The following is a 25,999-nucleotide window of genomic DNA, read 5'->3' as shown; positions in this document are numbered from 1 at the left end:
GGGGAGTCTTCTAAGGCAAAGGACTTTCTCAGAATGAATCCCCCAGTATTCACGGGAACGAAAAAGGATGAAGATCCTCAGGACTACATTGACGCTCTCCAAAAGATCTTCAGGATTATGACAGTTACCGAAACAGAAGCAGCTACTTTTGGAGCTCATCAATTACAGGGCATTGCTAACACGTGGTATGAATCTTGGGAATTGTCCCGAGGTGAGAGTGCACCTGATGCTACATGGGATGAATTTGCTAGCGCATTTCTAGACCACTTTATGCCAATAGAGCTCAGAGAGGCTAAGGCCGAACAGTTCCTGAAACTTAAGCAAAATGGCAGGCCAGTTCAAGAATACTATTTGGAATTCGTTAGTCTGGCAAAGCATGCCCCACACATGGTACCTGATATGAGGGCAAGAGTGAGAAGATACGTGGGAGGTCTTGATTCCCATTTGTATGATGGAGCCAATATTGTTGCACAAAATGGGACCATGACTATTTCCAAGATGGTTGCTTTTGTGCAGGGCAAGGAGACAAGGCTAAAGGAGGAAGAAGCCTTACAAAAAGAGAAAGACAAGGAGTACAACAAGAGGGTCAAATCTACCGGACAGTTCAGCGGGAACCGAAATAGGAACTTCTTCAAGAACAGGTCAGCAGCACCTGCTCCGTCCACAGCAAGTGCCCCACCCCCTAAGTTCCGCAATGATAAGAGGCAGAATTTCAGGCCATCAAGTTCGTACTCTCAAACTAGTGGGGGTCAGTCGAACTATAATTATCCGATATGCGGCAAATGTAATAAGAAACACTTAGGTGAGTGTCTCATGGGCAGGAATGTATGTTATGGTTGTGGCCAGAGGGGCCATATTCAGAAAGATTGTCCATCAGCTAGGCAAGGTACCGGAGGTAATGTGACGCAAACCACAAATTCAGCAGTCCCTCGTAATAATCAGGCCCAGCAAGGGAGCAATGCAGTTAGGGCTGGGAACGCAAGCGGGGGGCGAAACCGCATGTATGCATTGACAGGCCGTCAGAATGCAGAGGCTCGGGCAGATGTTGTTACAGGTACTCTAACAGTTTTCACTTTCGATGTATATGCCCTTATTGACCCAGGATCCACCCTATCTTATGTAACCCCTTTTGTTGCTAAGAAATTTGGTATTGAACCTGAAAAATTGTATGAACCCTTTGAAGTGTCCACCCCCGTTGGAGAATCACTCACAGTTAGACATATGTATAGGGGTTGCCCAGTTTTAGTCTACCACCGCAGAACCATAGCTGATTTAGCAGAATTAGAAATGGTAGACTTCGATGTGATCATGGGTATGGATTGGTTAGCTTCATGTTATGCCACAGTCTGTTGTAGAACTAAGGTGGTAAGATTCGAGTTTCCTAATGAGCCAGTCATAGAATGGAAGGGTAATTCATTAGTACCCAGGGGTAGATTCATTTCTTACCTAAAAGCCAGAAAAATGATTTCCAAGGGCTATATCTACCACCTAGTTCGGGTCAAGGATTCAGATGCTCAAACTCCAACTCTTCAATCTGTTCCAGTTGTAAATGAATTTCCGGAAGTCTTCCCCGAAGATCTTCCAGGAGTCCCTCCTGACAGGGAGATTGAGTTTGGAATTGATTTACTTCCCGATACTCAGCCGATATCTATTCCACCATACAGAATGGCTCCAGCGGAGTTAAAAGAGTTAAAAGCCCAATTGAAAGATCTACTTGATAAGGGGTTTATTAGGCCTAGTGTTTCGCCTTGGGGTGCACCAGTCCTATTTGTCCGAAAGAAGGATGGTTCTTTACGTATGTGTATAGATTACCGACAGCTGAACAAGGTCACCATTAAGAACAGGTACCCTCTTCCTAGAATCGATGACTTATTTGATCAGCTGCAAGGTGCCCAATGTTATTCCAAGATTGATCTCAGGTCAGGTTATCATCAGTTGAAGGTTAAAGAAGTGGATATTCCTAAGACAGCTTTTAGGACCCGTTATGGCCATTTCGAATTTCTCGTTATGTCATTCGGGTTGACAAATGCACCAGCTGCTTTTATGGATCTTATGAACAGGGTCTTCAAGCCTTATCTCGATTTATTCGTCATTGTCTTTATTGACGATATTTTGGTGTATTCCCGTAATGAGGCCGAACATGCAGAACATCTCAGAATAGTGTTGCAGACTCTTAAGGAGCGAGAGCTTTTTGCAAAATTTTCAAAGTGTGAGTTTTGGCTTAAATCAGTGACATTCTTAGGCCACGTGATCTCGGGTGAAGGTGTTAGAGTTGATTCTCAAAAGATTGACGCCGTAAAGAGTTGGCCCAGACCCGCTTCAGTTTCTGATATAAGAAGTTTCTTGGGTCTGGCAGGTTATTATCGGCGCTTTGTGGAAGGATTTTCTTCTATCTCTGCTCCGTTGACCAAGTTGACTCGAAAGAAAATTAAGTTCCAATGGTCAGATGCTTGTGAGCGAAGCTTTGAAGAGCTGAAGAAAAGATTGACTTCTGCCCCAGTTTTGACCTTGCCAGAGGGAACCGAAGGATTCGTGGTTTATTGTGATGCTTCGGGAGTTGGTCTCGGATGTGTCTTAATGCAGCATGGTAAAGTTGTAGCTTATGCATCTCGTCAGCTCAAGGTTCACGAAAGAAATTACCCGACTCATGACTTAGAATTGGCAGCTGTAGTTTTTGCGCTTAAGATATGGCGACATTATTTGTATGGGGTGCACGTTGATATTTTCACGGATCATAAAAGCCTGCAGTATATCTTCAAGCAAAGGGAGCTAAATCTTAGACAGAGGAGATGGCTCGAATTGCTTAAAGATTATGATGTGGATATTCTTTATCATCCGGGAAAAGCGAATGTTGTAGCGGATGCTCTTAGTCGGCATTCCATGGGGAGTTTAGCCCACGTGGATGTGGATAAGAGAATTATGACGAAGGAAGTTCACCGTTTGGCCAATCTAGGAGTCCGACTTTTAGAATCCGGAGACGGTGGGGTGGTTGTTCAGAATAGTACTATTTCCTCTCTAGTCGCTAAAGTCAAGGAGAAACAATTTAGTGATCCCTATTTATTGCAGCTGAAGGAAGGGATTCACAAACATAAGACAACGGCTTTTGAACAAGGGGGAGATGATGGTGCCTTGAGGTACCAAGGCAGATTATGTGTCCCAGATGTAGATGGACTCAGAGAGCGAATCATGTCGGAGGCCCACAATTCCAGGTATTCTATTCACCCAGGTTCCACTAAGATGTATCATGATCTCAAGGAGATGTACTGATGGAACGACATGAAGAAGAGTGTGGTAGATTTTGTAGCTAAGTGCCTGAACTGTCAGCAGGTGAAAGCTGAACACCAGAGGCCTGGTGGCTTGGCTCAGAATATTGATATTCCTGTTTGGAAATGGGAAATGATCAATATGGATTTTGTATCAGGTTTACCTCGTTCAGCTAAGAGGCACGACTCTATTTGGGTGATCGTTGACCGGCTTACTAAGTCAGCACACTTTTTGCCAGTCAAGACCACATATTCAGCAGAAGACTATGCCAAGCTGTATATTAGTGAGATTGTCAGATTGCATGGGACACCAGTGTCCATTATTTCAGATCGTGGAGCTCAGTTTACAGCGAATTTCTGGAAATCCTTTCAGAAAGGATTGGGTACCAAAGTGAACCTCAGCACAGCTTTCCATCCCCAAACAGATGGCCAGGCAAAGCGTACTATCCAGACTCTGGAGGATATGTTGCGCGCATGTGTCTTGGATTTCAAAGGTAGTTGGGATGATCACTTACCACTCATCGAGTTTTCCTATAATAATAGTTATCATGCTAGTATTGGGATGACACCATTTGAGGCTCTGTATGGGCGAAGGTGCAGGTCACCAATTGGTTGGTTTGAAGTAGGTGAAGCAGAGTTATTAGGACCAGATTTGGTTTATCAAGCTATGGAGAAAGTCAAGTTAATACAGGAGCGTTTGAAAACAGCTCAGAGCCGCCAAAAGTCTTATACGGATGTGAGACGAAGAGATTTAGAATTTTCCGTTGATGATTGGGTGTTCCTTAAAGTCTCACCCATGAAAGGTGTTATGAGATTTGGCAAGAAAGAGAAGCTAAGTCCCAGGTATATTGGACCTTACAGAATTTTACGAAAGGTCGGTTTAGTGGCTTATGAACTTGAGTTGCCACAAGATTTGGCAGCTGTACATCCCGTGTTTCACGTGTCCATGTTGAGGAAGTGTGTAGGAGACCCATCGTTGGTTGTTTCTACTGATACTATCACAGTTAAGGACGGGTTGACTTATGAGGAGATCCCTATAGCCATTCTTGATCGTCAAGTTCGCAAGTTGAGAACTAAGGAAGTAGCCTCAGTAAAAGTCTTGTGGAGGAGTCAGAAGGTTGAAGAGGCCACATGGGAAGCCGAAGAGGACATGAAATCTAGATATCCTCACTTGTTCAAAGACCAGGCAGATAGTTTTCAAGGTAAATACCTTTAGTTTCCATGTCATGTTCCTTATGTATTCATGCCTCATGTTTCACGTTCAAGTTCATGTATTCATGTTTCCATGAGATCAAGTCATGTTAGTTCAGTCTTCATGTTTCATGTCATGTTTCCTTCACATTCATGTAATCAAGCCATGTCCAGCCATAATCTTAACCATTATCCATCATTCGAGGACGAATGATCCCAAGGGGGAGATATTGTAACACCCCGCATCTTGGAACCAAGTTTAAACTCATATCATTAAAGTTCTAGTGGGTTGACAGGTCTATTTCGGGCAACGATAACTCCTTGATCCGTTGTGTATCTGGAAGAACTTCCTTGTTGAAAGTTGTAGCCCTATTAACAAGATTTCCAACGGTATATTATGGGGATTAAATGGATATATGTGCAAAAAGTTATGCCCCATTGACTGAAGCCTGTTCGCTGGAAAATCGCCTGCGTTACGGTGACGAGTTACGGACCGTAACTCGTGTTACGGACCGTAACAGTGTACCGTAACACAGACGAAATTTCCAGAACCTCACTGGAAATTTTCATCAAGATACGGTCCCAAGATACGGTCCGTCCCTTCGTGTTACGGACCGTACCTTGTGTTACGGACCGTAACATCGGACCGTAACACAGGGAAAATTTCCAGAAAGTTTTTGGAAATTTTCATCAGGGTACGACGCGACGTTACGGTCCGTACCCTGTGTTACGGTACCGTAACGTGGGCGCGTTTTGGTCCGCATTTGAGATTCGGGTCAAGTGACTTCAGGAGGCCATAACCCCATCGTAAGTTGAGAATTTGGGAAAACTCAAAGAATGAAAGTTGTAGATTATTGAAATATCTTTCCAACCATAGGTTGTGGGTTCACAAGCGACGTCGGGATTGGGAGATATGGACGTTTTAAGACAGAACAGTCCCGACCCGTTTTCAAGTTGGGTCAACCCATTTTCCCTTGGTATTTAAAGAAAATGAAACCCTAGAAGCCTCATTTTTTTTCCCCTCATTTCAGATTTTAGAGAGAGGAAAAAGAGAGAGAGAAATTTAGAGAGAAGAAGGAGAAAATCAACTAATTTTAAGGCCCCGAATCCTAAAGCTCGTGAAGGATAAAGTGTAGTACGAGTTGTGGTCGTCATTTTAAGCTAAAGATCGGGCTTGGGAGTGTTGATTTCGTGGTGACTACCCAAAAGGTAATATTTCTACTCCCAAATCATTTATAATTGTGAATTGATGATTTATTGGGAGAATAATGATTGGGTTGTTGAAGATAATTATATGAACTATGTTAGAATTGTTGGGTTGTTGATTTGGGATTGTTGTATTCATATGGATTATGAAGAATGATGTTAATTGCATCTAAATGGGATTGTAGAAATGACTAGAAGTAAGAGAATGGGGATTTGGTGAAGAAAACACCATTAATGAGGGTTATAGAGCTTCATGCCCACTAAGTGTTTGATAAAATGCTTAGATGAACAAAACATGGATATTGTTGCTAATATAGAATCCCTATGACTTGTATGCTATAGATTGAAGTTGAAGGGGGTGAAGGACATTGTGATACGCTCAAAAGCGGAAGGTTAAGGTATGTAGAACTTCCATCCACATGTGGGAACTTCTATGTTCTTCCCCGTGATCCGTTTAGTAAATTCTATGAAGTTCAACTCCTAGGGCATTAAACCCAATGTATTGGTAGCCCGTAATTATGTATGTATGTGTGAACATGAATTCCATATGTATGTTCGTTATTGTGTTCCTAAACCTCCATTTCGGACATTAGAAATCCTAGCTTAATCCATGAATCATGAATTCTTTCTCATGTGTTCTCATTATGTTCATATGAAACTGCATGAGTTATTTTTACAAGTTATTTCATGAAAATATGTTTACAAGTCCTTTCGTGAAAATCATGATTTCAAGACAAGTACAAGTTAATTCACGAAAGTCATGGGCTTCTTAGCCAACTATGTTATTTTCATGTTCGGGAGTTGTAATAATACCGAGAAGGCTCAGATAGCCTGAAACTACGTATGCCAACGTAGGATAAGAATCGCTCCGCCCAGTAGGACGATTCCTTCATATGTTCCCCATTGAGGGATTTGGATCCATTTATGTTATGTTCATGTCTCGTGCCCCGGCAAGGTACGAGATGGCTTAGCTGATCGGGCAGAGATCAGACTCCACGCTTCTCCCCGTGGTGGTTTATGTCGGTATTACAGATTATTACAGATCATTTCAGATTATCTCATGCTTACAGTACTCATGTTTTATGTTCAGTTTCAGTTTCAATTCCATGTTATGTACTCATGCTCATGCTCATGCTCATGTTCATGTCCCAGTTTTCAGTTTTTAGTTCCTATCATGTTATTCTATGTCCCATGTTGTTCTTCCGGTTGCTTTACATACCAGTACATTCAATATGCTGACGTCCCCTTTTATTTCCCGGGGGCCTGTATTTCACGATGCAGGTACGGATTTACAGGACGACGCTTCTGATCATTAGGATTTGCTCGTGCTAGCTTATTGGTGAGCCCCATTTCATTCGGGGTTTTAAGCATGGTCTTCTCTATGTAGTTTTGCATGTAAAGGTATGTTGGGGGCCTTGTCCCAGTACGTATGACTTCCAGTCCAAACTCAAAATAGAGGTTTCATAGACTAGACAAATCAGTTATGTCATGATAGACATTTGAAGTCATATGGACATTTGGGCACACTCATGTTTAAACAAGTACTTTATTATGTAATATGACCTATTATGTTGTACAAAGGTTCATCATGCATTCACGTCATATTCCGCTTATAATATGAAATCATGTTAGTTCAGCAAGTCATGTGGTTCGCTCGGTCACATGTAGTCAGGCACCGAGTGCCGTGTTACGTCCAGGCCATGGTTCGGGGCGTGACAACCACTGTCTTGGAGCCTGTTTTAGTCCGTACAGACTCTTTTGAAGTTTGCACACCAGATTCTCCTTTCCTTTGACTTTGAATCCCTCCGGCTGTCGCATGTAGATTTCCTCGTCTAGATCACCGTGAAGAAATGCAGTTTTCACGTCCATCTGTTGCAGATGTAGATTTTCCTTTGCTACCAGTCCAAGAACAGTTCTGATAGTCACCATCTTTGACTACGGGAGAGAAGATCTCCGTATAGTCGATGCCTTCTTTCTGTTGAAATCCCTTTGCAACCAGCCTTGCTTTATAACGCTTGCTTCCATTGGGTTCTTCCTTTATCCGATAAACCCATTTGTTTTGCAATGTCTTCTTATCCTTTGGCAACTCGGCGAACTCCCATGTATGATTTGCCGATAGTGAATCCATCTCATCTTTCATTGCCTGCTCCCACTTGGTCGATTCATCGACTTGCATTGCTTCTTCATAACATTCCGGCTCCCCTCTATCAGTGAGTAGAATGTAGTTGAGGGATGGAGAGTACCTGTGAATCGGCTTCCTGATCCTGGATGATCTACGCAGTTCTGTGATTGGCGTCTGCTTATTTGTTTCAGAATCGGCACTTTCATTAGCACCTTCTCGGATTGTTTGTTCCTCTTCCTCAGTTGTACCTGGCTGCGGCTCAGGTGTCGGGAAGTCTCTCAAATCGACTATTTCTGATTCCTTGTCCTGACATTCTGAATTTTTTTGCAACTTGTCTATGTACAGTACCTCTTCGTTGAAGACAACATTCCTGCTTCGGATGATCTTCCGATTTTGTTCATCCCAAAATCGGTAACCAAGCTCGGTGTCACCATAGCCAATAAAGTAACACTTCTTTGATTTTGGATCAAGCTTGCTTCTAGCCGTATCGTCATTATGAACATATGATAAGCAGCCGAACACTTTCAGAAATGAAAGATTTACCTTCTTGCCACTCCAGACTTCTTCTGGAATTCTGAAATCCAAGGGAACTGACGGTCCTCGGTTAATTAAGAAGGCCGCGGTATTGACTGCATTTGCCCAGAATGTCTTGGGCAGTCCAGAGTGTATTCTCATACTTCGAGCACGCTCGTTCAACGTTCGGTTCATTCTTTCGGCTATTCCATTTTGTTGCGGCGTTCCAGGAATAGTCTTCATCATCTTGATCCCATTATCGGCACAGTACCGTTTGAAATCACCATCGGTGTATTCTCCACCGTTGTCGGACCTCAAACACTTCAACTTGAGGTTTGTTTCATTCTCGACCATGGCTTTCCATCTTTTGAATACACTAAACACATCGGATTTATTTTTCATAAATTAAACCCACACCTTCCTAGTTGAATCATCAATGAAGGTCACGTAGTAGTGTGATCCTCCAAGAGAGGGGACAGTGGTAGGTCCCCACACGTCTGTGTGCACCAATTCCAGCTTCTCGACCTTCAACTCCCTGCCTGCATTTGAGAAGCTTACTCGCTTTTGTTTTCCGAGAATGCAGCTCTCACACGTATGAAGGTCCACAGTCTTCAGCTCCGGAATTAAGCCATTTGTCACCAACAGCTTCATCCCCTTCTGGCTGATATGTCCCAGCCGACAATGCCACAAATCTGTCTTCTTTGTGTTGTCAACCACAGCAACAGTATCACGACAGCTAGTCGTCATGTAGAGAGTGCCAATCTTCTTTCCTCGGCCAACTACCATAGCACCTTTCGCCACCTTCCAAGACCCATTACCAAAATTGAGATCATATCCCTCATCATCAAGCTGACCTACTGAGATCAGGTTTCGCATTAGCTTTGGAACATGTCTAACTTTTGTAATCTTCCACGAGGATCCATTTGACATCTTCAAATTAATGTCTCCCGTGCCAACAACGTCTAGCGGCTCTCCATCGGCTAAATAAACTTTGCCGAGATTCCCAGCCAAGTAGTTTGTCATTATATCATGATGTGGGGTGGTATGAAAGGACGCTCCTGAGTCAAGCACCCAAGAGTCTATCGGGCTGTCAACCGATAGCAACAACGCATCGCCAATGTCTTCCGTAGCAGCGTTGATTCCAGCCCCCTTGTTGTCCTCCTTCTTTGGCGTCCTGCAGTTCTTCTTGAAGTGACCTGGTTTTCCACAGTTCCAACACTCATGTGTTCGTCCTGGTCTGGATTGACCCCTGCCATTCCTAGACTTCGATCTGCCCCTATTTCGGTTGTAGTTTCTGTCAAAATTGCTGCTTTTGTTTTCAACATTAAAAGCAGAACTCATCGATGCCTCTCCAGAATCTGTCCTGCGCACCTCCTCAGCAAGGATACGATCCCTAACATCGTTGAACTTTAGTTTGTTACTGCCGACAGAATTACTAACCGCTGCTCTCATTGGCTCCCAGCTATTTGGTAGGGATGCCAACAAAATTAGAGCTTGTACTTCATCATCGAAATCAATTTTTACCGATGACAATTGATTTACAATGGTATTGAATTCATTTATGTGTGCAGCAACATGAGCATTTTCCATCATCTTTAGATGAAATAGTTTCTTCATGAGAAATACCTTATTATTTGCCGAAGGTTTCTCATACATATCAGACAATACCTTCATCATATCTGTTGTGGTCTTCTCCTTTGCCACGTTGTGAGCAACGTTCTTCGACAGCGTTAGCCGAATGACTCCCAGAACTTGTCTGTCGAGGAGATCCCAATCTGCTTGCTTCATCTCCTCTGGTTTCGGACTCAGAGGTTCATGAAGCTTTCTGCCATATAAATAATCTTCAATTTGCATTCTCCAGAACGCAAAATCTGTACCATCGAATTTACCGATGCCGTGCGTCGTACCATCTTCGCCTCCCATCGTTTTTAAATCACAACACAACCTGTTGCTCTGATACCAGTTGTTAGGATTTGAATCCCAAATCCGACCTTTGTAAGCAGGTTCCCAGGAAAGATTGGAGGATCACAGCTGGACCACATAAATACCAACCTCCTTAGACAGAACCTACTTACGCCGTGATGTAAGCGAAGAATAAATAGCACACACAGATTTATAGTGGTTCACCCTCAATGTGAGAGCTACGTCCACGTTGCTGCTGCAGATCTTATTAAAGAAGAAATATTACAAGTGTTTACAACACTCAACCTCACAACCCCAATCCCAATTACACTCAAGAATTTTACCACAGAAAATTCTCTCAAAGACCTTCTCTTACTTAGGCCTTTCACTAAGAGTATTTCTCTTAGATTTGTTTTTCTCTATCTTGGTGTCATACAAATGAACCATAAGCTGCCTATTTATAGGAATGAATTTCGTATGATGACGTAAGCGCTTACATCACGACTATCATGAGGTAAGCGCTTACATCACGACTAAGATGAGGTAAGCGCTTACATCACGACTATCATGAGGTAAGCGCTTACATCACGACTAAGATGAGGTAAGCGCTTACATCACGACTATGTGAACAAAAGAATTGACTTGTTGGCCAATTCCACAATTGCTACCAATGTGATTTTGTCAAAGGAAGAAAAAATCTTCCTTCCTTAAAAATAAGGGAATGGACCCAACACATTTGACAGAGACTCCTCTGGTATTAGCATGAACCTCTTCACCTTATATCCCAGGTTGTTAATTGGAAGAACTACGGAGCCTTAACTACGTTTTATTAAGGACTGAAGTACAGCAGATATTTAAGTCAGATGCAAGTCTAGGAGCTTCATGAGAGGGATGATTTAAGATTGTTAGTTTAGTCATATATTGCTTGCCCATTCTTTCACACAACTCAAATATGAAAAATCGAACATGTCTTATTTTTTCGTACGTATTACTGATCACATGTTTAAGTCTGTAGTTTTCCTCATTTTTGGCAATGTCACCTACTTCAAGTACGAAACGAATTTTATTTCATCATTAAGCCAACTTTAGATTCCAGTTCAGTATTTGTATTTTCAGGTGTAATTATGATACCCGATATAGAGAAGTCCAGAAATGAACATACATACCTCGTTCCATCAATGTTGATACAAAGAAATTGGCCATGGCGCAATCCATCTTTAAAGTGTCCAAAGAAAACATCACCAAGCTTTGAATAGAAACGGCCTTCTCCATTAGCCTTTCCCTTCCAAAAGTTCACGAACCATCGATCCCCGGTATGAAAGTAAAACCATCCCTATATATAGTTAAAGACTGTTATTCATTTAGGACAGCCAGGACGATCCAAACTTTCTCCTGAGAAAGACCAGTGTCCAAAACCTGTTTGCCAAGTGATATCCATGCATCTACAAATTTTAATTTGAAATACACTAAATAAACTATCATAGTCCGAAATGCAACGGAGCCATCACTAGCATGGACCAGTAGTAGGAGATACAAAGGCGTTTCCTGTAATAGTGGTCTACACTAAGAATCGGCATTGAACTGCTACTTGTTTACCCTAGTTATGGATGAGCTAGCCAACACAATACAAGATGAGGTTCCATGGTGTACGTTATATGCTGACCATTTTGGGTTAATTGACGAAATCAGCAAGGTTGTAAACCACAAAATTGAACTATGGAGAATCATTTTAGAGAGTGAGGGTTTTAGGACAAGTAATGTAAGACCGAATACATACACTGCAAGCTTAGTCAGTCAGCATGAGAAGAGCGAAGTTGAGGTGAGAGATACTAGACGAATAGCGGTGCCAAGATGCAAACAATTTAGACATCTAGCCTCTAGGCTTGTCGTTTCAAGAGAATGGAATGATAGACGAAGATGTCATCACTGACCAGCACTGTCAGATCTTCCTCAATATGATAGGCATTAAATGGATAATGCCAAGATCAACTAGTGAGCAGTTGGCATGTTAGAACAGTTTGGGCAAATGTACCAGCCACAACAGTAGATGGAGAATAAGTCCTACATGCACATGGTGTACCATATGGAAAGGAAAGAAACTCTAGATGTTTTGAAAATAGATATAATTCTACCGAGAAGATCAAGTTGATTTTTATTTTATTATTTCACTTTTGGGTAATGAAAATTATACAGATGATTCAGTATCTATTTTGGAACCTTTACAATCCTTGTAAGAAGAATCAGGGGTACAATAGAGCTGTCTTTTGTTTGTAAATATGGCACCCATCACTGCCTTTCTGCTGAAGTTTATAATACCTGCTACCATTCTCAAAAGAAATAGGGAGCTGGGCATATGAGGGTGAAAAGTTATACACCTTCCTGTCCAAAATTGCTGTCCCCTTTCAGTTTTCAGGAATCAACTTGACCAATTGTCATGATGAAACCAGCATGGATGAATTGGTCACTAGAAACTTATATCGAGATACAAAAGTTACATGAGAGATACGACAAATTCAAAGATTTCCTCCAAAGAACTCAGAATTCCTGGAAACAATTGTTATCAGTTCACTGATGCTTGAAAAGGGAATAATTTGGATAGAGCCTGTTTTTTTTTTCTTGGTGAAGTAAAAATTTATTGATGTAAATCGGAATAATCCCATATACAACTAATATGGAAAAAGGGGAGAATCTCAAACATGATCCCTAATATATAGCACCCAGTCGTCCAAACTAAAATCTCGTGGGTAAAAAGTTTACCAAAAACCAACATGCTCGTCTAAATGCACAAACGAGTTTTCACATTCTTACAAAGCTCTAGGGTTCTTTTTCTTCTATAGTCCCACATGACTGCCAAGAAAGCCGCTTTGCGTGCTGGTTGGTATATTTCGAAAAGGTGTCACACTTGCATCCATGACATGTTGAAATGTTATAACTTTCCGAAACATTAGGAAATATAGAACGAGAAGCTCATATTGTGCAGCAGAAGTGCACCCAGACTAGTTTTTGTATAGTAAATATGTAGAGAACTATCAAAATCTCAAAAACACTTGAGGATTATTAGTACCTTTCCATGCATGAGATCGTCTCTCCATGAACCCCGATAAATATCACCATTATTGAAGTAAAATGTACCCAACCCTGACTTCTTTCCATAGCGCCACATACCATCGTATTTGCTTCCATCTCCGAGAGACAGGCAGCCCTATAGAATTCAAAATTCACTTTATCCGGACAAACACAAGAGTGAAAAACATATACTCATCATCCCAAAATTGAGCGGCACGGAGGATCAATCCATCTAATTTACAGTGTGAATTCAGATTTGATTTTTCTTTTTTTGAAATTTTTTTTCTACGTATTGCAAAAGTACATTAAATGTACTAGATATCATAATATTTTAAGTTAAAAATATTGAAGAAGATATTTAATAGAACTTTGGTAAAAGAAATCTTCTTTTTGGGACTGAGAGTAAAATATTACTAAAATAAAGAACTCAGAAAACAGGGTCTTCTGAGTCTGTATAGCTACATCAAAGCACCTTTCCTTCTGGAAGTCCTCCTTCGACGCGACCTCTGTATATACCTCCCCTGTATTTCATTTCAATTATAGGAATCCACCTCTTTTTGGAATCCCGTTCAGCTTCCTGAGTATGATGATAGCATAACTTAAAACCTATCAGTAGATTAAAAATATATTTTACTATCAAATCAAAACTCTCCTATGTAATTTCTCCCTTGCCATATAACCAACTTAGACACTCAGATGTGTAGCTTTCTCTATACAGGGATAAAATTGAGGTGGAGGGAGGAGGAAATGGCTCTGGGCCATGTTCTACAGCTTCAACTATGGACAAGCACCAAAAACAAATTCAAATCTGCTAAGTTAAATCATGGAACCACAACTTATTTATGATTGCATAAAGAAAAATGAGTAAGATCCAGTACATCGTTAACATTTACATTTCCTTTCTTGGTTTCTACTTGTATTGAGGCCCATTACCAGTGCATAAATTTGCATTGCAAAAAATCAACAGCAGATTTTGACATACCACCTTTAAATTTCTTCATTATTAGAAATAGTATTCATCATTTCTTATTCATAAGGTATCTGTTGCACATAGATCAGTAAGATAAGTGAAAAAATCCAACAAATCCACCGGCTAATTTAACACTCCATAAAGCCGAAGTTAGAAATTTAAAGAAACTTAGGCAATTGATTATAAACTATAATGTAGAAAAAAATTTGTGCAATCACCTACTGAACTCTTTCTAAACAACTTATAGTTATCTAAATTAGTAAGTTTTTATGATAAAATTAAATTTGATTAGGTCCAGCGCTAAAATTAGGCTATGTACCAGCATAGAGGCCGCCCGAGAAGAGAGAACTCCTTTCCTTTTTGGAAGACTGGCATAGGAGAAGTTAGATTTGTAAACATCTGCAATAATTTCGCTGTATTCTTCATCCACTGCATCCTGGGATAGACTTGAAATATCTCTAGGCTGTGCACTTCTACTTTCTTCAGATTTCCTCCCTGAATTTCTTGAATTTGAGGAACCTGGACTAGTTTGTAACTGTTCTTTATGCTTTACACCAACTGGAAGTTTGTACGTGCTGGTATTGTCAACCATGTTTTTGTCTTCCAAGTTCTCGGTCCCTTTTGTAGCTAAGCCTTCTGAAGTGTCGTTTCCTGGCCCCAGATTCCATCTTGTGAGAAGCTCTCTTTTGAAAACAAGAGGTGCTGCAAAATCCAACCTGATCAGGATTTCACTATTCCATTATAGACTCATATTTCTGATTTGCTTATGTAAAAAAATTTGTTATCCACTTTAATCTTATTATTGAAATTGATGAATAGCCTTAATTACATTCATGTCAAAATGCTACTGAATGAAAAACTGAGTCAACCTAAAACAAAAATAATTATGTACCTTCAGTAGCAACGTCAGAATTTGACAGTTCAAGCTTCCTTTCATCAGAGACATCATTATAATCTCTGCAAAGCAACAAAATTTCTGTATGTAAGAGCATAATAAGTCGTCCGCGAATGATTTCAGCAAAGGTGAACTTAGATGGTTTTAAAAGAATAGAGGAAAACCTCAAAAAGGATGTGTCTTCACTATTGGTAGGAAATAATGCCTGCAGTTCCCCAGAATAGACGGACATATCCTCTGGTGCATTATCCATAGAAACAAATTCTGCCATATCAGAAATTTCTGAAGTCTCATCGATTTCACTTTCTTTGGCAGTTTGAAGTGGTGGATCTGGCTTCTTAAGGATATTAAAAATGAACGGAATATGTTGCGCTAGTCTAGACAATAAACTACTTTTCCGGGATGGTACCTGTGTAGTGTACCTAAGAATCATAAGTACTCAAGAATTAGGATTTTAGATAGTTGTACAGATCCGGTAAAATAACAGGTTGAACACTTTAGCAAACCATTGCTATAACATCCACAGTGAATAATGTGGCAACAATAAAGGAACCAGACGGAAAGAAAAAGACAGTATACAGGCAGCAGCAACAACATTCCCAGCACAGTCCCACGAGTGGGGTCTGGGAGGGTGACGTCTACGCAGACTTTACAGTATACAGGCAAACAGACGAAAATAAAAGGCAAGAGGATACAATTCCAGTATCTGATATGAACCAATAGCAGGCACTAGACATTCACTGATTAGTCAATAAAGCAGATTAAACAATGAAAGACTTCCTCTCAATAAAGGAATTTGCACCTAGCTGAAAAAATCCATATACATGCTCTCCTTTAATCAGTTGATCACATTCTATAATAATCAAGGCAAGCTTAATTGATATTTGAGTCAAGTTAGGATATCTTGTTCTAAGAATTACAGTATCAGCAAGCATTTGTAGCTGAATACAAGATTGTATATTAAACTTATCTATAACGCAACAATACTGAATCCTTGGTATCATTCAGTTAAAAAAAAAAAGATACTGCATCATAAATGACATTATCACTATTTCTTATCATTTTCTAGTTCGAGAGTCTTAGTTTTTATTTAGAGCTAGATATATTTATTGGACAGGAATGGGGATGTGAAGAAGTGAGGCAGGGGACAGAGGATCAGGTGGCGTTTGTTTTAGAACCAGGTAAAAAGAATTTGAAAATACTTTTTACAGGAAACTTTTTTTCAACCAAACCACCAAGGAAGAATCAGAGCCGCAATATAAATATATATGTTACATATGGCGTGTTCTTAAAATCAATTTGCGGTAAGATGGCCAACGCCAGACAGCTCGAAAGCTCCAGCAGCCTATTGCAAGGATCAGAGCATCAAAAAGGGTTAGAGGCACAAAGGAGGACTACTCATTTATATATTTTTCATATAAAAAGGAATTAGATGTTTTAAAGATACATAGCTTTTGTAAGATTCTTGTAGTAGTAGGACTTTTGTAAATGACTTTAACAATGTACAGGGATTTTACAGACTCCTACTTGTCTGAAGAAATGAGTCCACATAACTCGTGAACACTTGCGGTGCCAACTTGGTGCTGTAGTTTTGTCACTTTACCAATCGAAAAAGGAAAAATTCTATAACCCTGATGGTCCAACAAACAACAATATAAAAGAGTTCCTACACTTCTATAGATTTAAAGATCCTACTTCCTCTGGTACTAATAGGGGAAGACCTGGTAATATACAGCTGAGATGGAGTATCATGAAGTTTTTCATATTTTCACGTACTTAGAACCACACTAATGATCAACCAATAAAGTCGTGGAGTGTGGACAGATCCAAAAAGGACTCAAAGATCCTCGACAATAAGAATGAGCAATTTAGAGATTAATGGAAGCAATCTTATGGTTCCTCTTGTACATGATATACTAGTCTGGCCTGAGAACTCTCTACTTCTCTAACCGCACGTGTTAAATTTACTATGTGCCAAAAGACCAGATATACCCTTTATTCCCAAGGAAACTTTAGTATCTACTCTCACAGGCCACAGCTCACACCATCAGTTTGATTAACAGTGATGGGTTTACAACATTCTTCTGATATTTCAAAATATAATGCATAAGTAGCTGACGATAACATCCTCTCTAACTGGAACTAAGAGGACCTCCGTGAAGCTTGAAAACTACCAAGGTCTCTAGCCCACTAAGTCACTCCAGATATCTCTTCTATAGTCAATTAGTCATGTCTCTGAATAGTACCATTTTTAATGATGTCAACAACATGTGTAGTAAACTGCCATTGATATCTTAAAACAGCTTTCCTATTTTGTCTCGTTGATAAGTTACTCGTCTTAACCATTTGTACAAAACAATTACAGCTCAGTCCACAATCGCTGTCATCATCCCACCACCCACGCATCCTGGGTGACTGCCCATAGCCTAAACTAAGGATATCAGTTCATAAAATGCTCATTCATCAAGTGCCGGAAGCAAAAGTACATAAGGATCTATTTCTAGAGTAGAGAGTCCTAGACAAGATAGATCTTAAAATACAACTATAACTACTCTAACAAAAGGATGAAGATAGAATTTGGCTCAGTATTTGTTAAGATGACTTACCCACACGTAACTAAAGTAGTAACTATTAAATCTGGCTCCATATTGGGTTCCTGGATGATGGAAATCACAATGTCTCCATTACATCCAGTAGTTTGCCGAAATGTGTGCAAGATGCTACCCACATCACTGGAATTTACAACACCTGAACTTGCAATAATGCATATAACCACACCATTTGACCCCTGAGGAAGAACATAAGACAAAAAAATGAAGGCCTCAAAATGGAGGTCAAAAGACTGCAAGGTCGAGAAAGAGAAATCATAATAAGCTTACAAAAAATACCTTCAATAAACATGTGAAAAATGAGAAATTTAAAAGGATATAAGAAACTTGACTGAAGTCATAAGTTGGAAGCTGGAATTATTAGCTGTCAAGTATGCAGACGGGAAATGAAAGCATATACTCTTAACACAGTAACTGAATTACTCCTGACCTTTACTCCTGAGCCAAGGAATGGGCAGTCGTAGACAGCTCGCAGAATTGAAGTTTCGATATTGTAGCCAGCACCAAAACCAGTCTTTGCCTCTTTGTAGCTTTCAAGAATCTGAAATAATCACTTTAGCCTTCAGTTTGAGTAGACAAAAAACTATAAAAATGTATAAAGTTCCGTAACAGAATCTACAAAATTCATTTGGTGTAATGCACCAAGAGCTAGGGATCCAATTTAAAGAACTTTTGGATTGAATGATCCTTTTTTAAAATATACAGTAAATTGCTTCAACAGAACTAATTTCTTTTTCTGCCCACCAATAAGATTTAATTAAATCTGTCTGGATATAAGGTGAATGATTTTACTTTCTGTCCCTTCTCCTCCATCTTGTTCTCCTTTTCTTCAGTTTTTTCTTCCTTCCTTTCCATTCTTCCAAAAACTTTCATCAATACTCCTATTCTGGTCCCTAAATTTAAGTGACTCCTTTTTAAGAATTATCAGAAGGTACAATTTTCAACTATACAAAAGTTCAAATATTTCGATCTGCAAGTTGCCAAAAATATGAAAATTGTAGTGGCCTCTAGAGCGGCGAAATTTACTAATTTGTACATAATCACGATTTCCAAGGATAAGAACTTATTGTACCTATCATGCAATACTAGAGGTAATACAATCCAAAATAAAATCTATTTTATCAGCAATAGAACTTAACTATGTAAAATAAGACTGCATAGTTCTTACATTTATTAGCTCTGGACCACTCAGTTCTTTGGTACCACAATCTGTAACATCTAGAAGCTTTATGTGGTCCTTCTGTTATTGTTGCAAGTTTACAAACAGATAGGTATTAGATAAATACATCAATCAAAAATTGTATAAAGACTAAGAAAACAAAATTCAGAAAGCAGTAAGAAAAAAGAAAATAAAAGGAGAGGAAAAAGAACTTATGAGACTTATCGAAGGAAAAAACAAATGAGACTTATCGAAGGAAAAAACAACTTACAGACATAAGAATTGAAATGGCATTAACAGCCATCAGAACAGCATTATATGAAGTTTTCAAAGCTTCATCGAGAGTTAAAAGATCTTTTTTGAGGAGAACATCAGTGTCAATAACTGCAAGCCCAAATAAACAAACATCATGATTTTGGAACTCAGGCAGAGTTGCTAACAAACTCCCTTTTTTTTTTCTTAATAAAATTTATTAATTGTTTGGGCACAAAAACACCCATAATACAAGAAGTATACCAAAAAGTAGAAAACCTAAAAAAAGAAATGATTCTCTAAGAACGACGCCCAATCTTCAAAAACGTCAACATCATGCATTCAGGAATTAAAGGTCAGTTCCAGAATAGCTGAACTATTAATAGCAAAGCTGATAATTCCCACAAATAATCAATTAAACTGATATCAGTGTCACTTGTAGCCATGCAAAGCTTTCACAGCATGTAATGGAAGTAATGATGTATGTGCTCATTAAGACTTCTAATGGATGAGTTTGTAGTAAAAGAAAAGTGTAGAAGCAAGGACCTCCTATGCTATTAGCATCATCAAATTGGTATGAACTGTAAAATAAGTAATATGCAAAGTTCAACTGACCTATACAAACAGTTGCATGCTTTTGAAGTTTGTCAATCAAATCTGTGACCTGTAAGTAGGATGAACCATCAAAAGCATTGGTCGGAGACAGGGTTAGTAATATTGTGAAAATGGTTCTTAAAAATTTAAAGAAAAACAAATTCCAAAAACAAAAATCTTTAATAGTCCCTATGTAACCTCAACATAAATAAACCCCAATTTTTGAACTCTTTAAAATGTCCTCCATTGTCCATTAAGATAAAGATAGAAGTAAAATGAAATAAATAGGCCTAAAACCCATTTTTAGGTCTACCCTACTTTATCGTTATTGTGAATCAGTAGGTCTACCTTGAAAACTATTATTGACAAAGATGGCACGTCTCTGATATTCTTGATCTTTGTTTTAATACGAAAGTGAGAAAGCACTGATCAGTTCTCCGCATTAGATAACATACTGCATGATGCACTACGCCCAGAGGCAGGACAAGAAAAAAATAGAATCAGCTACTCTTCATGAAGTCACTATAGCAAGTTCCATTCACCACCAGAGGACTTCAACCTGGGGTTTCCTTAATTAACTCTTTCAAGTTATGTTATAAACCTATTAACTCTTTTTTTTTTGTTAGTTATGGACTTTTTTTATTTTATTCCTTCAATTATTTATTTTTTGGCAGCACGGAGTCCCAGGTTGCTTAGAAGTAGGATTTAGAACCCTGACATCCTAGAAAACTAGGTGATATAACCCTGTTATACATGAACCTTTTATAAGTAATCACATCTTTGCTTTGGCTACGGACTTGTCAAAACATCTCCTGGGATACCTGCCACCTCCTTACAGCAACAGATACCAGGTAACTCTTCCACCAAGGCTAGAATAAATGGGAAAAAATCACCGAGTGTTTTTGTCTCTGTTGGATTTGAACCAGAGACCTCATGGTTCCAACCCACTTCATTGATCACTAGGCCACACCCTTGGATGCGTAATCATAGAAAACATCAGTCAGGAATAGAACCGAGTAGTTCTTACTTTCCTGTATAAGCTTAACAATTGATTGAAGTATCTTCTCTTCATCTAGAACATGCTTAAATTTAGTCTTATCAGAGCCCAGAGAGGTGAATTGGTTGGTCCAATAACTCTATATCTTTAGATGCTCTTGCCTAGCTACACCACCACATATCATATCTGACCAACAATATGGTACACCATGTTTATGGTTTCAAGTTGTTATGCATGACCACATTAAACAACCACCATCCCTCCAGGTTTATCAATGTTTTGACAGGTATGACATATACAACATGTGCATCTCTCCTGTCTTCATTACTTTAAAGTAGAACAACAAATTGCCTAGTCCATACAACATTGTCAAATGGCTTGTGAATCTTTACAACCAATGAGGAAACTAAAAAAAAAAAAAAATCTTCCTTCATGGATCAATTTTTTTGTTTATCTTTTGTCGACTAATATCCTTCCATAAAAAGATTTATTCAGCATGATTTCCCAAAAGAAAAGTACAAACCTCATCATAGCGCCTTCGTCCTTCAAAGCTAAAAGGTTTCAGGATGATGCCGATGGCTAGTCCATTTCTGGACTTTAATCTCCTTATAATATCAAGTGCTGGGATATGATCGGTGCCATAAGCTGCACTAGCCACCTAAAGAAGCAACAAGGAAAACAACATTTTCGGAAACAAAAACATACAATTAAAGCAACTGGAATTGAGATGGTCAAAAAGAAAATGCTTCTTTTATAAGTACTTTTTTTTTTTTGATTAAGCACCGGGTGTCCGAGGCTCTTTGAGCCCCGACTAATCCCGAGGGTGCACAGGCCCTCGGCAAGGAGTTTCCCGCAAGTGCACCACGGGTAATTCAGGGTTTTACCCAGTCCGATGGCCCTCAGAAATTGTTTGCACCCAGTGGGTTTCGAACTTGAGACCTTGAAAGGGAGCACCCCAAGGCTCAAGCCAATTGCCACCAGGCCAACCCCTGAGTCCGAGGCTTCTTTTATAAGTACTTTTTGCACCTTTATCAAAATATTACAAATTAATGAAAAACATACGGGATTGTGGTGAGGGTTGAGACTAGAATTAAAACAGAATGGTTGATGGAGAAGTACTGCCGGGGTGCTTTGTGGTAGAAGGGTGCCTAATAAAAGGTAAGTTCTACAGAACGGTTATAAGACCGACGATGTTATATGGTAGCGAATGTTGGGCCGCTAAAGTCCAACACATCCACAAGATGAGTGTCACAGAGATGCAGACACTAAGATGGATGTGGGGTCATATAATACAAGAGAGAATTAACAATGACCACATTTGCCGTGCAAGTAGCATGCATTAAGGATAAAACGAGAGAAGGTCGTTTGAGATGGTTTAGTCATGTCCTATGTCGCCCTACAGACGTGCCGGTCCGTAGGTGTGGTACTATCAACTATGGTGAGTGAAGGTGTTAAAAAGAAGACGGAATAGACCTAAAATCACATAAAAGAAAGTTGTCTCGAAATTCCTACAATTTCTTGGAATTATGTGGACTTAGCTAAAGATAGGGCACAATGGAAGAAAAAGATCCATATAGGTGATATCTACTAGTTGGGAATAGTTTTGTCTTGTTAGTACGTTGAATGCGAACCTAAAAAATTTCTAGGAGTATTTTGTATTTATTATATTATAGATAGATTTATATGCCAGTAAGAATATACAGACCTTTTAGTATAACTATTGTTATTATTACGATAACTTACATATATTTAACTTATTTTTCACTTCTATATTTCTTTGGTATGATGATGACATTCGTTGAGCTTAAATGGAGAAACAAGGTCAGCGAGAATTCATATAGCAAACACCAATTGAGATTGATGCATAGTAGCTGTAATGAAAAAAGTTACGGTCCAGCAATAGAATTTTCTTCATGTTATGATTTAGAAGCAATATCACATATTTCAGGGAAAGCAAGAAAAAAGAAAACAAAGTGGCATATGATAAAAGGTCTTTCCAAATTTTCATTTCCTTTTATACTAACACAGGCTCGCAAGAAAGTTATAGGCCCCAATTAAAAGTTAAAGACTTCAGACGAATATTTCAGTCGACTCTAATTATTACTAAATGAAGCCTTAGCGGAAAACCATGACTAATGTTTTCGTTAGATTCACATGAGCTAGTATCTTTAGACAATCATCACTGGTAATATAAGGAGATCTTAGGCATAAGAGTTGAGGAATGTACAAACAAGTATAACTGCTTTGGAACATGAATTTATTGCTGATGGAACTTCCACAATTCTTGAAGAAACACCTGTGAAAGAAGACATTATGAGAAAAGTTTAAGTTCATAACAGATGGAATGGGAAGAGGCAGCAACGAATAAGATTGACAGACCGGAAGTTGGACAATCTAAGAGCTTGCCTCATCTTAAAAGGTATCCAGAAGTTTAAAGCTGCATAAGGATCTCTTGTCGGGAAGAATCTAAGCATCCAACCCAACACCTTAAGGCATTTGGTGGAATTGCTCAAGATGTTTATGAACTTCTTTGAGAACTCTTACATAACCCATGTGGGACAACTATATAATTATGAAGGAAGAAACCGGTAGCAACTTACACTTTTCCTAATCCCCAGCCAACTTCCTTCCTAAGAAGATTGAAGATACATACTATTTTGAGCAAGAAGATGAAAGAGGGAGAACAAAAAGGGAAAACGTCAAAATAAAACATTTCACCTTCTGTAGGCAATTTCTCTTGTAATAGCACCTTCTCTGAGTCTTTCACGAGAATATTCCTGCACATACCATCACAAGAACATAGGCAACATTTTCAGAAATTAAAGAAGCATGATTACGTTTCACACAAGTAGCTTTGACAAAGCATTACATTCTAGGAAACAATAATAGAGAATAGAACAGTAGCAACAACAAATAATGCAATAATCTAAGCAAAGGAAACACCAGGTAATAATATAATCGAAGCAAAGGAAACAACACGTAATAATAAAATCGAAGAATCACAGTCAAATACATATCAAATCAAAATAATAATAATAATAATAATAATAGAGAATAGAACAGTAGCAACAACAAGTAATGCAATAATCTAAGCAAAGGAAACACCAGGTAATAATATAATCAAAGCAAAGGAAACAACACGTAATAATAAAATCGAAGAATCACAGTCAAATACATATCAAATCAAAAAATCAAAATAATAATAATAATAATAATAGAGAATAGAACAGTAGCAACAACAAGTAATGCAATAATCTAAGCAAAGGAAACACCAGGTAATAATATAATCAAAGCAAAGGAAACAACACATAATAATAAAATCGAAGAATCACAGTCAAATACATATCAAATCAAAATAATAATAATAATAATAATAGAGAATAGAACAGTAGCAACAACAAATAATGCAATAATCTAAGCAAAGGAAACACCAGGTAATAATATAATCGAAGCAAAGGAAACAACACGTAATAATAAAATCGAAGAATCACAGTCAAATACATATCAAATCAAAAAATAATAATAATAATAATAATAATAATAGAGAATAGAACAGTAGCAACAACAAATAATGCAATAATCTAAGCAAAGGAAACACCAGGTAATAATATAATCGAAGCAAAGGAAACAACACGTAATAATAAAATCGAAGAATCACAGTCAAATACATATCAAATCAAAAAATAATAATAATAATAATAATAATAGAGAATAGAACAGTAGCAACAACAAATAATGCAATAATCTAAGCAAAGGAAACACCAGGTAATAATATAATCGAAGCAAAGGAAACAACACGTAATAATAAAATCGAAGAATCACAGTCAAATACATATCAAATCAAAAAATAATAATAATAATAATAATAATAGAGAATAGAACAGTAGCAACAACAAATAATGCAATAATCTAAGCAAAGGAAACACCAGGTAATAATATAATCGAAGCAAAGGAAACAACACGTAATAATAAAATCGAAGAATCACAGTCAAATACATATCAAATCAAAAAATAATAATAATAATAATAATAATAGAGAATAGAACAGTAGCAACAACAAATAATGCAATAATCTAAGCAAAGGAAACACCAGGTAATAATATAATCGAAGCAAAGGAAACAACACGTAATAATAAAATCGAAGAATCACAGTCAAATACATATCAAATCAAAAAATAATAATAATAATAATAATAATAATAATAATAATAGAGAATAGAACAGTAGCAACAACAAGTAATGCAATAATCTAAGCAAAGGAAACACCACGTAATAATAAAATCGAAGCAAAGGAAACAACACGTAATAATAAACAGTCAAATACATATCAAATGAAAAAATCAAAATAATAATAGAGAATAGAACAGTAGCAACAACAAATAATGCAATAATCGCAGCAAAGTAAACAACAGATAATAATATAATCGAAGCAAAGCAAAACAACAGTTAATAATAAAATCGAAGCAAAGGAACACCACGTAATAATATAATCGAAGCAAAGGAAACAACAAGTAATAATAAAAGCAAAGTAAATTAAACAACAGGTAATAATAAACTCGAAGAATAAATTAAACAGGTACAACAAAAAATAAAACAATAACCGATGCAAGGGAAACAACAGGTAATAATAAAATCGAAGAATAACTGTCAAATACGTATCAATTCTCAAAGCATACCAAAATCTCAAAGCTGATGAAAGTGAAGGTGAAGCCAAACAGAACTCAAGCAAAGTATCTTTTCTACTTCCAATTCCAAATACCTCAACAAACTCATTCTCTTCCCATACATTATTCAAACTTCCATTCCCTTCACAATCATTATTACTATCTTTATTGTTGAAATTCGAGTTCGATTCCGCTCGCACGGGTTTCGGAGTGCAATTCACGCGAGTTCTAATTCGCTGGTGTGAGGAGGAGTGTGAATTGAACGCGCACAGTGAGGCGCGTGAGAATGTGAAGAGTTTTAATGGAACGGGAAGGAGAAGGTCCATAGCAACACTTTCTCATGAAATGGTAAAAGATCTAAGAAAATGATAAATATAGTCACTTAATGTTTGAGGATAGTTACAAAATAGTCCCTTAAGTATGCATTTAACAGTTTTGGTCCTTTAAATTTGTCAAAAGTTATCATTTTCAGTCTCAGTAAAATATTACCGAACTATGTCTGTTAGATTTTAAGAAAAACAATGAAAAAGAAAATTAGCAGAAACTCACATTTAGAGCTATAATTTTTATAGTTTCTGTTATTTTTATTTATTTAT

The 25,999-nt window shown here is 38.2% G+C and overlaps 1 protein-coding gene across 3 annotated transcripts in view; it reads right to left on the bottom strand.

The window, feature by feature from the left end:
- The window catches only part of LOC132625820 (protein ACCUMULATION AND REPLICATION OF CHLOROPLASTS 3, chloroplastic), a 31,596-nt gene extending 5,842 nt beyond the window's left edge, over positions 1 to 25,754 (bottom strand). Inside the window, exons 1-15 of one of the 3 annotated variants that reach the window (XM_060340395.1) lie at positions 25,416 to 25,753; positions 23,458 to 23,516; positions 22,971 to 23,035; positions 21,263 to 21,397; positions 19,764 to 19,812; positions 19,168 to 19,280; positions 18,906 to 18,977; positions 18,168 to 18,278; positions 17,735 to 17,916; positions 15,293 to 15,550; positions 15,126 to 15,190; positions 14,553 to 14,935; positions 13,736 to 13,840; positions 13,262 to 13,399; positions 11,364 to 11,530 (exon numbers count right to left, since the gene is read on the bottom strand). In XM_060340395.1, coding sequence (XP_060196378.1) covers positions 11,364 to 11,530; positions 13,262 to 13,399; positions 13,736 to 13,840; positions 14,553 to 14,935; positions 15,126 to 15,190; positions 15,293 to 15,550; positions 17,735 to 17,916; positions 18,168 to 18,278; positions 18,906 to 18,977; positions 19,168 to 19,280; positions 19,764 to 19,812; positions 21,263 to 21,397; positions 22,971 to 23,035; positions 23,458 to 23,516; positions 25,416 to 25,729 — 2,216 coding nt within the window. In that variant the 5' untranslated portion in view covers positions 25,730 to 25,753. Of the gene's footprint in view, positions 1 to 11,363; positions 11,531 to 13,261; positions 13,400 to 13,735; positions 13,870 to 14,552; positions 14,936 to 15,125; positions 15,191 to 15,292; positions 15,551 to 17,734; positions 17,917 to 18,167; positions 18,279 to 18,905; positions 18,978 to 19,167; positions 19,281 to 19,763; positions 19,813 to 21,262; positions 21,398 to 22,970; positions 23,036 to 23,457; positions 23,517 to 25,415 lie in introns of those variants that run through there. The other 2 variants (XM_060340396.1, XR_009577002.1) reach the window with 2 other exon arrangements.
- Positions 25,755 to 25,999: the final 245 nt, after the last annotated feature.

This window comes from Lycium barbarum, chromosome 2, assembly GCF_019175385.1.
Source record: "Lycium barbarum isolate Lr01 chromosome 2, ASM1917538v2, whole genome shotgun sequence".
NCBI lineage: Eukaryota > Viridiplantae > Streptophyta > Magnoliopsida > Solanales > Solanaceae > Lycium > Lycium barbarum.
This window is presented reverse-complemented; position numbering and strand designations above follow the sequence as displayed.